At 42.1% G+C, this 14888-nt stretch overlaps 1 protein-coding gene across 3 annotated transcripts in view; it reads left to right on the top strand.

Moving 5' to 3' along the window:
- The window catches only part of TAOK3 (TAO kinase 3), an 81611-nt gene that overhangs the window by 51085 nt on the left and 15638 nt on the right, over positions 1-14888 (top strand). For 2 of the 3 annotated variants that reach the window (XM_032198791.1, XM_032198790.1), the window contains exons 12-14: positions 194-275; positions 6373-6540; positions 9390-9596. In XM_032198791.1, the coding sequence (XP_032054682.1) occupies positions 194-275; positions 6373-6540; positions 9390-9596 (457 nt within the window). The remainder of the gene's footprint in view (positions 1-193; positions 276-6372; positions 6541-9389; positions 9597-14888) is intronic. The other variant, XM_032198792.1, reaches the window with a different exon arrangement.

Genomic DNA, 14888 nt, shown 5'->3' with positions numbered 1-14888 from the left:
TATCTACTGCTGAAAGAACTGGTGAGATCAGCTTACTCAGAATTTAGAGAAGTCAGTTAACTGTTGTGCCCTAGTACTTGAGAACAAATTAGTCAGGGTTTTTCTTTTGCTCTTTGCTAGTAAGTTTGTGTATATTTCAGATACTAAGCTTATTTTTAATTTAAACCTTTTTTTTTTCTTCTTTAATTTACAGGTCAGACTCCTTTAGGGGATTTGTTGATTACTGCTTACAGAAAATACCTCAGGAAAGGCCATCATCAACAGATCTATTACGGGTAAATTTTCAAATCTCTTTTGGAAATTTGGGAAAAATGTGTTTGCCTACCCCGAAGTAATTCTAGTGGTGGTGAATGAGTATTTTCCCTTTTTCAAAACACTGTTGCTTTTTCTCTTGTCTGTATCAGTAGTTTTGGGGGGGTCTTTTTTTAAAGTACTGTTGAGGTTTTAAAGGAACTAATAACTGCATGTGTTCAGATGCGTGTTGTTACTGGCCACCACAGTACTGCTTACCACGATCTGAATTTGGAATTCTCTTTATATGTGCTGGAATAAGGCTGCATTTTACACAGTTTATTGAACAAATTTCTTCTCTGTGAGCTGAAAAATTGGCAGAAGCCTTGTACTTTTTGGTAGTGCAAGGCTGGATTCCTGTACGTCTCTAAGGCTGGGAATTGGTTGCCTTTTCTCTGCATGCACCTTTCTAAGATATCCCATCAAACATCTTCTAAGGCTGCTAAGGCAGAAGAGTCACACTCTTTGTTTCCTGAAGAACTTTCTGGCCTTTAGGCTCAAGTTTGAAAGCGTGGTGGCCTTACTAGAAGTACTGGAGTATTTTAGGCTATTTAAGGTTACAGGTAAAATCAGGAAGCGGTTGCAATTCCCTTTATAACATGATGCTCAAGAGTCAAACTGCTGGAGAAAAGTAGAGGCAGTCTGTGTAGTTAAATGCTTATACTGCTGAGTGAGGGGTTTCTTGAGGAAGCAGCCCAGCACCCTGCTCCCTGTACACCCCAGAGCTTGGCAGAGGTTCCTTTTGTGCTAGAGAACATGCAAGCCCCATGAGCCAGTAGAGAGAGCAACAGGTCCTTCAGCTGAAGGAGGAGGCTGCCAGCAGGGGAGTAGAAAGATGTCATCTTGATATATTTAATTATTTTTAATTTTCTTCCTTCAAGACAAAGCTGCACATCCCTTAACTGAAAGTATGATCAAAGACAGACAGGTCCAGTGCTGGATCAGTTAAATCTGGGCTGCAGATGTGAATACCAAACAGTAATTTTCTGTGTAAGCAAGCCTTAGGAGCAAGCTTCTGAGCTCTTTGCAGAAAAGGGAACTTCCACCAGTCTCTCTGCTATGCCATGGGGTCAGAAGGATGCCCTGAGTTGTGACCATGCTGCACTCTGTGGCCTTTGAAAGAGCAGGGAAGAGATGAGGGAAGAAACTAAAAATGACCTTTTGGGGGCATTTACATGATTTTGTGTAAAGTACCGTAACTGTTAACTTCCTGATGTGCCTTCATTTTTCTCTTTATCTTCTCCAATAGAGAAAAATGTTATTTTTTTCTGTTGTGCAACAGGCAATATTTGTTGCCAAGCTTACATGCAATTTCAGTGAAGATTTAAGGCTTGTATTTTGCTACAGACCTTCTCTGTGGACGCGACAGAAAATCTGAAAAGCCATTTTAATTGCTACTCAAACTCAAGACTTAACCAGGCTTCATAAGATGCACAGGCAATAGCAAAAGTACTGCGGAGCTGGAAGTACTTTGAGAATTATACTCCACATGATGAGAGGATTAGGCTCTTAATGAAGTTTTACAGATAGCGGCCGATTAGTTAAAGAAACAGGGGTATTAGGGATGGAAAGAGCCTGAGTGACCTAGGTTATGTCCTGGCCAGGCCGGGATTGCTGTGGGTTGCTCTGAGCTGTCCTGTTTCGTCCTTTTTCAGCACGATGCAGAAGGAGTTCAGGAAGGTTATCACAAACATATTTTTTTCTAGTAATGTCAGCATGATTAATTCTGATCTGTTCATACCTTTCAAATCTGTTCACAATCATAGAATGGTTTGAGTTGAAAGGAGCATAAAAGAGCATTAATTCCACCCCCCTGCCATGTCAGGGACACCTCCCACCAGACCAGGTTGCTCAGAGCCCCACCCAGCCTGGCCTTGGGCACCTCCAGGGATGGGGATCTTTCTGCCTGCTCTCAGTTCAGCTATTTCCTTTTTGCTGTAGCCTTGTAAATCATTCCTTTGTGCCTGTCTGATCCTGGTTTGGGGTTAACTTCTGTCCAGAGTTCAGCTGGCTGGACAGGCATTTTTGGCTAATGTGCTATCTGAGTGTGTTACTGCAGGTATGTTTACGTAGGCTGTGCTTGGCACTGCCACAGCAGTGGGGTTTGGGCTGCTTCATTCTTCTGGCTGCTGTCTTGTTCAGAGGTCTTGACAAGTTTACTGGTTAGTGCCACCTGTAGATTATTACTTTGCAAGCAAACTCTGCATCTATTTTTTAGTGTATTTCCAGCCATTACATTTTTCAGCTTCTCTAGTCAGGCAGTGCTGTGTTTCTATCTGGTTCTGATCCCATTTTCCAACCTTTTTGGTTTTTTGTTTTTTTTTTTTTGTCCTAGATGGGCTTTGAGTAATTGCTCTTGATTAATTAATGTCTTCTAATGTTTGCTCTTTTTCCATATTCATGCATCATGCTTAGAAGTTAAAACTAGCACTAACAGAATAGGCCTGGGTTAAGTTATCAACTACCAAAAAGTTGTTTATGTCCCTTCAGCAGTCTCCATACCGAACCCAATTAATTAGAGCTAGTTTTGGAAATAACCATCATTTTGGAAAGTACCTCGTGCAGGTTCATAATAGCCATGAGCACGTAGGAGGGGGACCCATGTTGGGACTGATGTGTCCTGAGTTTGACAGAATCTTGTCAGCGAACCCTAAATCAGTTCCATTTTCTCAAGTCTACAGCATTCAGTTTACCTGAGAAGTACAGGAACTGTTTATAATTCCCAGGGCTTTGTCTTTGGAAAATTTAAGAGCAACCTTTCTTTACAAAGTAGGGATGTGTGAAATCCTGTCCAGCCCCTTCTCCATCAGGCTTTTTTTTATTTTTCATTTTTAAGTATCTCCTTTCTATAAAATTGATTAGTGGCCCTGCTATTCCTCTGGTTGCCGTACATAGCTGCTGGTGAGAATTGCATGGCATGCTGCTGTTTCACACCAGGTAAACAGGACTCGGTTTTTCCTTAAATATTTGAGCAGAGGAATTGTTAGCTCCGTAGGGTGTTTTGCTTAATTTCCACAGTAGGTTAGATTGCTGCTCTGTGTCTACCTGCCAGCCTTTTCATGCTGATTTTTGTTCTAAGGCTACCATTCAGCCTTTGTTTTATGGCTTCTCTTGTTGCTTTTTCAGCTCAGTAAAATGCGTTCTCATGGATGTTTCTGAATCTCTTGGTTCTTGAAGTGAGAAATCGAAATCATGCACTCTTTACTGAATAGCTGGCTTTGCACTCGCTTCTGTCTTTGCTTTAAGCCTGGACCATATAGAATATTTAACCCTCATGCCTTCACTTTCCAGGTAAAGCCTGACAAACGAGCTTGTTTTTACTTTCTCTTCAGCGCCCGGTATATTTTTCCTGTGATCCATTTGTGCTGTGGCACATAACCAGCGTTTTGTTCTCCGGTTCTGCTTGCAGCACCCCGACAATCCTTTGACCAGCTAATAGGTTTATGTTGTGGGTTTCAGAATGATTCATTCATGTGGATTGGCAGTCTTTCTGCTCTCTAGGAATAGTGTAAGTTCATTGAAGGATATGATTTCAGGAGTACCTTAGGTTGGAGTCTGCACAAACAATTGGAGCTGAGATGTCATTCTTAAATTATGTATATTCAGTCTTTTTGTTTGGTTTTAGACTTTCAGAGCAGTGCCCCAGATGTTCCCTCCCGCAGGAAACATCTCCTCCCTAAAGCTTGTCAGATTATAAGATTCATGATCTTTTTTCTTTTAGGGATTTTTTTTACTTGCATGTAATAAACAGGGATAGAGAGAAATTTTTGTGGCCACATTTTTTAAAGGGAACTGAATTTTAGGAGGTGTTAGAGGATATTTTCAGTTTCAGTTTACTATCCTGGATGAAAACAAACCAAACCTATCTCAATAATATTTTCACTTTCAAAATTAAATTACAAAATTATATTTAAACACGTATTTTCTTATTTTTCTCAGCTTGTGTGATATTCTCAGGAGACTTGGTCCTGTTGGTTAGTCTTCCAGCCAACTTACTGCTTGCCTTGGGGTTAAGCACTTATTTTTGAGTCTGTTTTTTTCTTACAATTTGAAGAAAGCATACAAATTAAGTCCTATCAGCCATCATCTCTTACCAATTTATGCAGTACCTAGCAGAGCAGTGACTACATCTTATGTATGTAGTTCAGTTATTTCATGTGGATAAGCATTTAGAATTGTGTTCTCGTCATACAAGACTTTTGTTTATATTTTTATGCATCTACCTTATAGTTTCCATGTGGTCCCATTCTAATATTTAAGGAGCTTAAATATGAAGCACGTAGCTTGTCACTTAATGAAAGGAGTATTTGCAGTGTTGAAGAGTATGCCTAAATGAGTATACACTGGATAGGTAGGATGGAGTTAAGTTCAGGATCATTGTTCCAAATGCATTACTGCTTTCTAAAAAATACCTGTTATCTACGATGAGATAAAAATGGTTGCCTTTTTTCTAATCATAAATAAGCTGCAGATTGTTTGCTGCTGTTTACAGAGAAATAAATGGTGGGGATCTGTAAGGAGCAGAAATGAATCATTTGGCTTCTGTGTGAAATAATGTGGTATTTTTAGTTATAATTCAAAAATAAACGCCATCGCTGCTAGCAAAGAAATGGATACTGAAGTGAGTAGCTTGTTCCCTTAACAAAACTGAAATGCACAATAATTTGAATTCAATTAAAAACAAGAAATAAGCCTGCGGCATGATTATTCCTATGCTTATTTAGAAATCATTAAATGATGATGTTGTCAACTTCCTTGTATGCAAGACTTGTGTTTTGAGAAGGGCTGGGTCTGTTGTGTCTGTTACTACAGCTACAGGTGGCTGTATTAGTGCTTGAGTTTGAGGGGTGCCATCAGATCCAGGGAGAGGTGTGTTGCCCCGAGTTCATGAACTGAGGCCAGGCAGGCAGACCTGATCCTCCTGAGACCTTCTTTGCAGCGGGGGCCCAACTGTTAAGCTCACTAACAAAAGGCCATCCTGCCATTCGCAGTGCGGGGTGGAAAACTTTATTTCCTATTCCCATCTTTCATTATTCACCTATCTAGAAACGCACACACGGTGTTTGTGCTTTAAAGCTGTCTCCTGTGGTGTATTTTAAGCAGCGTACGCTAACGCAGTGATCCCATGCAGAATATTGGCAAGTGTATGCTCAGATCGTTCACGTACTCAGAGGTTGAATCAGGAAGCTGCAGGGCTTTCAGGCTCCATCGCCAGTTGTACAGCGCAGGAGGACGCGGCTGATAAGTCAGAGCAGAGCATTGCATCACGTACTTAAGTTCCATTGAACAACTTACTGTTAAGTCTGCACTTAAAACCTGTGCTTCTTGTACATCCTTAGGGATTAGTAAGAACTGGATTTTTTTTTTTCTTAAACTCTTCAATAATAAACAAACCTTGCAGTCTTCTTACTGGTTTGGAGTTGGAATAGGTCAGATGCAGGGCAGATCTTTGCATGAAGCTTAGGCAGGTAATCTTCCATAATCAGGATTGATTAATCTTCATCCTTTATGCATTTTGTTCATTTTTAAGTCCTGTGCATTTGCAGGGTTTAAAGTGGCAGTGTCTTGTTCCTTGTACACTTAAAGTGAAGGGGGAAGGAACAAATCAGCTCTGATGCTCGGAGAGCCCAGAAAACCTGACCTCAGTCCAAAAAGTGAATCAGGGAGTCAGGGCGGAGAGCTTTCAAAGGACCTCTCTGCCCACCACCCTGCTTCTCCTGCCACTGATGTGTATGTGCACATGAGTTTCGAGTCGCAGAGTGATTTTTGCTCCTTTCTCTGTACTCTGCGTTTGATTGTGCTCTGTGCTGAAGCAGTTCCTCTGACTTCCCAACAAAGCGCTTTGCAGCCTACGCTTCAAAACTCAAAGGGCATGGCACGATCCGTTTGGTTGTTTGATACAGTGATGAGTACGGTACGGGTAATCAGTGCTGAGGCTTTCATAACAGGTGTTACTAACTACTGAACGTGAACTGGTGTCTCATGCCCCTCTTGGGAGGGATAAGCCCCTGTGCCCTTGTTTTCACATGAAACATACTAGTGTCATGTCTGAGACCGTGTGTTTTATTTCCTTGATTATAGCATGATTTTGTTCGCCGAGACCGACCACCAAGGGTACTAATAGACCTCATACAAAGGACAAAAGATGCAGTACGTGAACTGGATAACCTTCAGTACCGGAAAATGAAGAAAATCCTTTTCCAAGAGACACGGAATGGCCCACTGACCGAGTCTCAAGAGGAGGAGGAGGTACTTTTATTTTGTTGCCACATTTGCGCTGTTCTAAATCATTTTAGGAAAAGTGAGATGCTCCTGTCATTAAAGGGCAGAACAAACACAGCCAGGTATGGATGCAGAGCATTAGCAGCCATTACTCAGTGGTAGACGTGCATTTATTGGCAACTTTAAAACTTCATTTTTTCAAATGTTTGCCTTTCTTCTGAAAGCTTTAGGGTAGAAACTCATTTTAAGGGAGATTCTCTACGCCTCTATGAAGGAGGTCCTATTGATGGTCCAAGGTTTCCAGTCTTATAAGCACAACCAAGAGCAGTTGATTAATGCTGATATATATTTTTTAAATTAACATAGGCCCATTACTTTATAGTATAGTTATTGTGAGCTGAAAAGTAAATCACCAAATTAGTAAGACTTGTTTTTTTAATTTTTAATCTTTTTTGCTTTTATATTAAAGATATAAAACTCAGCTGCAATTTAAATCTTGTAATAAACAACCCACTTAATCAGTGTATGATAATTGACACTAACTGTGGCTCAGAAAAGAAAAACAGTCATTTTTTAATTGATGAGATTAGATGGAAATTTATGTCATTTGGTGCAGGCACATTGGATAAATAAATCCATGCCTGGTTCTCAACCACAAAAAAATCACAGACAAATTGATGTTTTTATTCCTTTTTGCTGTATTACAGCAAGATCACGTGCAGTGAGATGCCCAAGCTTAGTGTATGTTTGGGGACTTGACTTTGAGGCTTGTGTATGTCAGATATTCTTGTAAGGCTAGGCTACAGCGTTGGTTTAAGAAATGGGCAAGCCTGGGTGTCAGGAGAGCACACAGGAAGAAGAGACTGGTGCTTAATACTGCCCTTCACCGTGGGGAAGATGCACAAAAGCAGCAAGAACAGCAACCACTGTGGTTAAAGCTACAAAGTGCAGCTGTTCTGACCCTCCAGCTAGGCAACTTTAAATCTTTAGGTTATTTATCTGGGGGAGGGAGAGCGGGGGTGTCAGATTTTTGCACTGAAAACTTCAAGCTGTGTCCACCTGTGTGTGACAAACTGCTGGGAGAGTGACAGAGCAGGAAGCACAAGGAAGTGAGCTTCACACTTAACAACTCAGCAGATCCAAGCTCAACAGCCAAGGTGTGGTAGCAGTTGACTCTGAGATGCATCTTCCTCTGTTCTTCCTGTCCCCACCCCTAAAAAGGGAGAAAAAATGTATGTCCAGGAATTAAGACTAATAAAGCTCACACTCTGCATGTGCACAGCATGCCCTGCACTGGGATTTACCCCTGAGCTTGCATACCACAAGAAGAGGTTGGATTGCTCGTGTGTACATTGCTTACTTGATGCTGAAAGTCAAACACAGCACTTGCTTCAGTTACTAATGGTTAACAGAAGCTGTAAATGCCACAAGCCAGTTTCTCTTTCTACCTTAGTGTAAGGGACATTACAAATCCTTATTTTTAACACTAAAAATAATACTAATGCTTTCCTCAGAGCTCTTGAAAGGAACTAAAGATCATTTGGAAAGTATTTAAGCCAGTAAGTCAACATTAAGGTTGCGTGTGCAATCTTCTTCTCTGCCCTTTTGTGCATATGTATTTATTAGTTACATCATCACATTCTCATCTGAGATGCCTGATAGTTATTTCTTCTACAGCTTTATATAAGCATCCTGGAAATGTTTTCATTCTCCTGTGTATATGTTTTCTGTAAAACAGTATTCTTTCGTATTTTGGAGTTTAAGTGCTTTTACACAGGCTCTGAATGATCTGCTAATTGCTTAAAAAATAATCAGACAATCAAATACATATCTGTCAAGTCTGTCAAGTTTATCTTTCTTTCAGTTTCCAACCAAATGAGTATCCTGTTAATTGATTTGAAATGTAATTCTCCCCAAGCTCACTTCGGAGGCCAGGAAGAACTGGGTGCAGTAGCAAGCCATTCATTTTGGTGAGCCGAGGCTATTTCAGAGCAGGAACTGAAGGCTGCTCAGAGCTCTCAGTCCTCACTGAACTCACTGCAAGCATCTTCAGTCCCGTTAGTTTATTACTGGGGACTCTGTATGTTCTCAAGTCAGTCCAGATTAAGCTCATACTCAGGGATTACTGAGCTGGTATGAGTATACAAGCAAAAGAAAAAAAAAAAGATGCTAACTTCTGATATTTGTCTATAGAAGAAAAACATGTCCTATGTGAGGAACAATTACTTAGGTATGTCTAAGAAGATTACAATAACTTTAATCACTGTAATAATGCAGGCTCTTCTGAGTCAGCTGTTTAAAGGTGAATGAAGATTACATAAGAATTTATCTTGGCTGAAAACACAAATATAGCATGTTGGTTTTAGCTTGAAAGAATGTCACTGCTGACTGCTTGGGACAAGGAGGTTAAAACCTCTGCACCCATGATATACCTGAGATAGCTACCGAGTCATGAACGAATGGGTTCATCTTCTGACTCACAAAATGTGTTGTAGCATATATAAACTCGGAACATGGTTTTAACACAAACTTCAAAGATTGTTCCTTTCACATTTATAAGACTCCTTTCACCACCCATCCAGTATTCCTGGATGCGTCCTGTTCAAGCCAGAGCCATGCCCAGACTTACTGATATGTGCAAAAAACTGTCCTGATGTCTGATTTATGAGGATTGCAGGGGAGGAGGCAAAAGCTCGCTGCCCCCTGTGGAGTGCTGCATAACTCAGGCAGCCTCAAGAAACGTAGTTGCCAAAATACTGAGTAAAACCCCTTTAACTCTGCCGAGTTGCCTTTAAAGCAAACCTTGGGCACCGCAGTCACCCCGCTGGGCAGGTGACCTCCTGCGGTATCCGTAACCCATGCCCCTTGTTTTATAGGACAGTGAGCATGGATCAAACCTGAGTAGGAAGATGGACAGTCTGGGCAGCAACCACTCCATCCCGAGCATGTCCGTGAGCACAGGCAGTCAGAGCAGCAGTGTGAGCAGCATGCAGGAGGTCCTGGATGAGAGCAGCCCTGAACTGGTCATGATGCATAGTGACGAGAGCACAATTAATTCCACTTCCTCCGTTGTTCATAAGAAGGTATGTCCTCTGGTGCTCTCCAAAGCTTCCTGCCCTCCCTGCTGTCGCTCGTGCTGCGTAGGGCCCAGCGAGCGGCGTGCTGTGGTCTTGTGCTGAGCCGTTTGCTGAGAGCAGGAGCTGGTGATGGGCTTGCCAGAGTCAAGTTCTGTGTTTTTTAATTTTAACGGCTGAGCTGCGTTCAGATGATCTCTGAAAATACAGAGATGGCTAAGGAAGGGTAGTGCTGTCTGTGTCTAGGCAGGGTCCACGCAGACTTACTGCATGCCTCCTCACCTGCCCCGCATGTGCACTCCTTCACCTCTGCTCGTGTCTTCAGTCCTTGTTTCCTTGTGAATGAGTGTGCTGTACTGTGTAGCACGGTGACAAGTGGTCACAGCAAAGCTAACTGTTTACCAGTCACAGTGTATGATTAAAATCTGCTTGCACTTGGATTTCCCTCATGAGAAGTGGAAGTGTGCAGAACTTTGGACCCTTCCCACGAGGTACGTTTCCAGTTAAATACTACTCACTGCTTCTCTGCTCTTGCGCTGCATGCTGTGATCTGTTGCCATTTTGTTTTCTTGGTGCTAGATAGCAAACTGAAGTTGTCTACCTCTAAGTCAGCATCTAATCTGTGGGATTGTTTGAGTGAAATAGTTTTGGCTTGGCCTTAGCAGTGTCATTTACTAGTGGGCAGTAAAGCGTAGGCTTTGTGTGATTGCATTTGCAAAGAGCTTCAATGTGTACATGTGCTTTTTGCCAGAAGAGCTAAAACATTACAGCAGCAATAAAAGTATGAGTTTCACATTTGTAGGGTTGCGACAAGCCTGGTTTTAACTAACTAAATATTTGTAAGCATTTTTGTCTCCTGAAATACACTATTTATGTAACCGAATATTGAAGCATTTATAGAAGGGACCTCTCAAGTCATTTTGTCTCCAACAAAAGATTGCTGTATATATTTAAAGATATGGGAAGATAAGATGCATAAATTTCAGTAGGTTACTTTTTTTTTTTCAAATATGTTTTCAGTAGCACCTTTAAAGAGAGACGTTTTTGGAAAAAAATAGGGACAAAAGGCCAGTCCAAGGAACCATCAGAATGAAGAGCGGCATGACTCATCTTACGTGCTGGTGATTGTAGTTGGAGCTTGTTTCTCATTTTGTGTAGGTTTCGAGAACGTTTATTTTGATTTCACATTGCCAGGTAGTTATATTTATGTATGCATTAAAATAGAAGTCGGAGAGATTGATTTACACAATGGTACATTATAATATTACTGATGGATCGGTGTCGTTACAGTTGATGAAGACAAAATGTGAGCCACTCCTGCCAGACCTAAATTGCATTTGTGAAAGAAGTAGAGTTGCTGCTTGCCTTAAGAATACCATTTCACTTCGTACTGATTGTATGGCACTTGTAAAGTACAAATACAGGAAGACTTCTGAGGTTATGAATTCAATCCTCTTAGCATTGTAATAACTGCGACGTTCTGTAAGATGAAGACATTCAGCTGAGAACAATGCTCAGTTCAGTTAGGCTCCTTTTAAAAACTCCCTAACTCACAATTTATGTATGGTGTCATATTTAAGTTATGGACAGAGGGAAGTGTTAGTTGCCTCTGCTTACGGGTACGTGTGGGCAGGGAGCATATACTCGCATTACCCTGTGGTTGCACACCATACATACATACATACACTTGCACTGTGAAAAAGCATAATTATGACACCACGTGAATGTTTTTGTTGCTTGTTTGGAAGAATGGGAGATCTTCCACACTTTTAAGGGAGGTAGGGTAAAAGAGTTTACATAGAGGTCACTTAAAGCAGGTGTTTTGAAGTAATTTAGGAAGCACAAGAGCCAGATCTGCACTGATAACTCTTGCACACTACCTTTTGCTGTACATATGCATTTAGAATATGCATAGCAGGACATATACCACTCTGAAAATACAGTTTTAACATACGCCTTCTTAAAATTCTCTGTTACTTGGGGCAATACAATCTTAAACAAAATATATATATAATATATATTAATATATACATGAAAAGAATAAAGTTGGAACAGGACATTTCAGGGGATTTATGTATACATACATTCATTCTATTTTCAAGTTATAGTTCTTTATTCTGAAAAGAAAAAAAACAAAAAACATTCAATTTGTGCTTGCTTTAACTGTGTTTCTGTAAACTGATCAAGTTAATCCACACAACCTGGTTTTGTACTACGAGGTGAGAAGTAGAGAGCTCGGTAATACTCTGGAGCCTAATCACAAACAAAAGTAAAAGAACCTGGGGGTTCATGTTTAAATTTAGCTGTTGTTTTGCATTTCATCAGCCTTTAAAGGCTAAAAAGAAAATACAGATGAACATAATTAGCCAGCTGTCTGCGTTATGTGGACATGGGGTCATCTACTAGATTGTTTTGACACAGGTCAAATCAGAGTGTTGTGTAAAATTATGGTATTCCACAAATGTGTTAATTAACAACCTCCAGATGTACCAGACTGTGCAAATGACCAGGATGGCTAAATTGCCTGAACTCTTCACATTTTTTAAGACTCAGAGCTCCAAGTGTCAGAGACCTTTTGATTTCTTTGCGCCACGACCCCAGAGCGTTGTGTGCAACTGTAAAATTCAGGATGAACAAGTCTGTGGGGACGTGCAAAACACAATTCCCAACCTTCAGTGCTTCAGGCCGCTGCCTGATGTGAAGAGTCAGCCCTAGTGGCTTCCAGGAACGCTGTTCTGCTGTCCGAAACAAATACAGCAAGCGGTAGGACTTGGAATGCTCCCGTGTGGGATTACTTTATTTTCATGAGACTTTATAGTAGTAAGGGGAAAAAAAAAAAGTCTCATTTAATCAAAGCAACAAGCCAGTATGGTATTGTTTTGTTCAGCTCTGCTGTACAGACTTGTTGCTGGTCCTTACCTCTTAAAGATGAAACTTTGGGAATAAAAACATTGCCAGGGGAATCCTCTGATTAAAATCTAGTTAATAACAAAAGGCATGAAAAGAGGATGCTTACAAACTGTCCAATGCCCGTAATAAATACGGACTTCTCTAAGATCTGTTGGAACTTGAGTGACTTCACAAGTCCACTGAATTACGCTGTGCACGCCGGTGCCTACTGCTGCCGCGGTCAGCACACAGCCTTCCTGCTGCCTCTGCCCTGCTCTTCGATGGGAGCTCTCCTACGTGTCAGGAGTCATGATTCATACTTGGGAAAGGTGGTGGTTCTAGGAGATGTAAAGGATATTTGGGTGTAATGACTTACAGGCTTGAGTTTTGGTTTGCGTGCGCAGGCAGCAATAAACCCTATGTACTGTCTGGAGCTGTCAAGGAGGTCATGAAGCCTTTTCTAGAAAGACTCCTGATACATCAACCTCTCTGCAGATCATTGAGTTTTAGTCCGGTGTTTTACCATGAACAATGGCGCCCTGCTTCCTTTAAATTCTTAGAAGTTGGGCGTTTGCTGCAGTTCTGTGCACTGCTCTTGCTCTTCATGAAGGTATTTGGTGTGCACCATCAGAGGTGCAGCACGCGGGTGAATATTCCTGGCGAGGTGAAACTGGATGGTTCTGCCTCAGGCTGGTGCAGTGTGGTCAGTTTGCTGTTGGGGAGGTTGTGAATTGGTTATGGAAGACGATGGGACTCCTTCCTCTCTGTTTTGTTAGGTCACTTAATGCGAGAGGTTCAACGCTGCTATGTGCTGAACAAATGTTCAGTGCTGAACTATGAAATACGATTTATAGATCTGTCTGCCCGGTTTTGCTGTGATTAAAATTTGAGGCAAAATTCTCATCAATTTATCAGTAGGAAAAAAATCAACTCCCATCTACCTACTGAGTTGTTTTGTTTGCTTCTGTGGCTTGCTCATTCAGTTGCCTTCTGAGCAGGTATTTTATTCATGTAGGAAGTTTTGTTGCAGAAATATCTCTTTCCCCCCTAGCATTTATTGGAACAAGCTACATCTTTCTTTATAAATGAAAATTATCAGAATAATTACTGCTATCTGGAAGGAGTCAGCTCAGAACGTCCGTGGCATAACACGAAAACACCATTAACAACAGGCGGTGAGCATTGCTCTTAAAAATGCATGGCTGCTGCATTAGGTTGATGTTCCTGAGATGATGTTCTGGTGCTAGGGACTGTAAAACCTGCTGTTTGGTGAGGAGGATGAAAAGATGGTGTGTGGTGGAACCGAGGTGGGGCTCTGGAGAGCAGAATTTGGGTTGTCATCCACGGGCTGACCTTGGGCAAGTCATGCTGGTTTGAGCAGTGGTTTGCTTCATGCCTGCTTTTAATATTTTACGTTCATCCTAGTATGGTAACGGAGAGAAGGAAAGTGATTGAAGGACTGTGGTGTTTCTAGAAGACCTCAGGGACCTTGTTTGTTCACGTGGGCTTTGTGTATTTGGCCGGATAGGCGAGGGTGCTGCGGAGCTACAGAAGGCATGGGAGTGGTGCTCTTCCCATGGACCCATGTGTGTCATCTGAGTGATGCTGCTGAATTTTACCTGTTTAATCAGGATTTTTGGTGCAACTATTAGAATCTAAGACTCTTTTTGGGAAAGCGTGCAAGTCTGGGAGCACCCTGTTTGCCACGTGAACGTGCACGGATGGAAAACGTAAGATCAGCCCCACCACCGGTAATTGCCCTTCTGTAACACTGCTGCCCCCTGCTTGGGCAATGAAAAGCCCAACATAGGGATGACAAATGTAAAAAAGAAACGGCAGCATTTTATTACACTCAGTGTAGGCCCACTACTTGTTTGGCAGACTGTCCTTTTTAATCGATTGGGCACGCTGGGGCTCCTGCGGGTAGCTGCGGGGGTGCCGGGACAGTCTCAGCCCGGCCCAGCCCTGCAAAGGCAAAGGGGAGCCTGGGACACAAGGGCTCGAAATGAAGGACGGGAGAAGAGAAAATGATATTGAAAGTTGAATTGGCATGGGTCCAACCCAGAAAAAGCCAAACGCTGAGGACAGCAGAGGGGAAATGAGCAGCGGGAACGGGAGAGGCACGGCAGCGTGACAGTGGTGTGGTGGTGGAAGTGTTGGTGTGCGTTGGCTGGTTTCTTATCCTGGGTCTTTCTGACCTGGCCGATGTCTGGAGTGGTGACAGGGTGGCGAAGTGCTCGTGCTTGCCTGCAGACACCCTCTGCACAGGCCCACAATCTGCTGCTGCCATAGCCAGCGCTCGGCTCAAAGCTTGGCCTCTCCTGCTTGCCTTCAGCGTACGCGTTCCTCACTTCCACAGCCTTTGGTTTGTGTCCATGACAGCCACAGACCTGATGAAACTCAGGAACAATT

The sequence above is a fragment of the Aythya fuligula genome, chromosome 17 (genome assembly GCF_009819795.1).
Source record: "Aythya fuligula isolate bAytFul2 chromosome 17, bAytFul2.pri, whole genome shotgun sequence".
NCBI lineage: Eukaryota > Metazoa > Chordata > Aves > Anseriformes > Anatidae > Aythya > Aythya fuligula.
The sequence above is the reverse complement of the archived record's forward strand: the minus strand, read 5'-3'. Positions and strand labels throughout refer to the sequence as shown.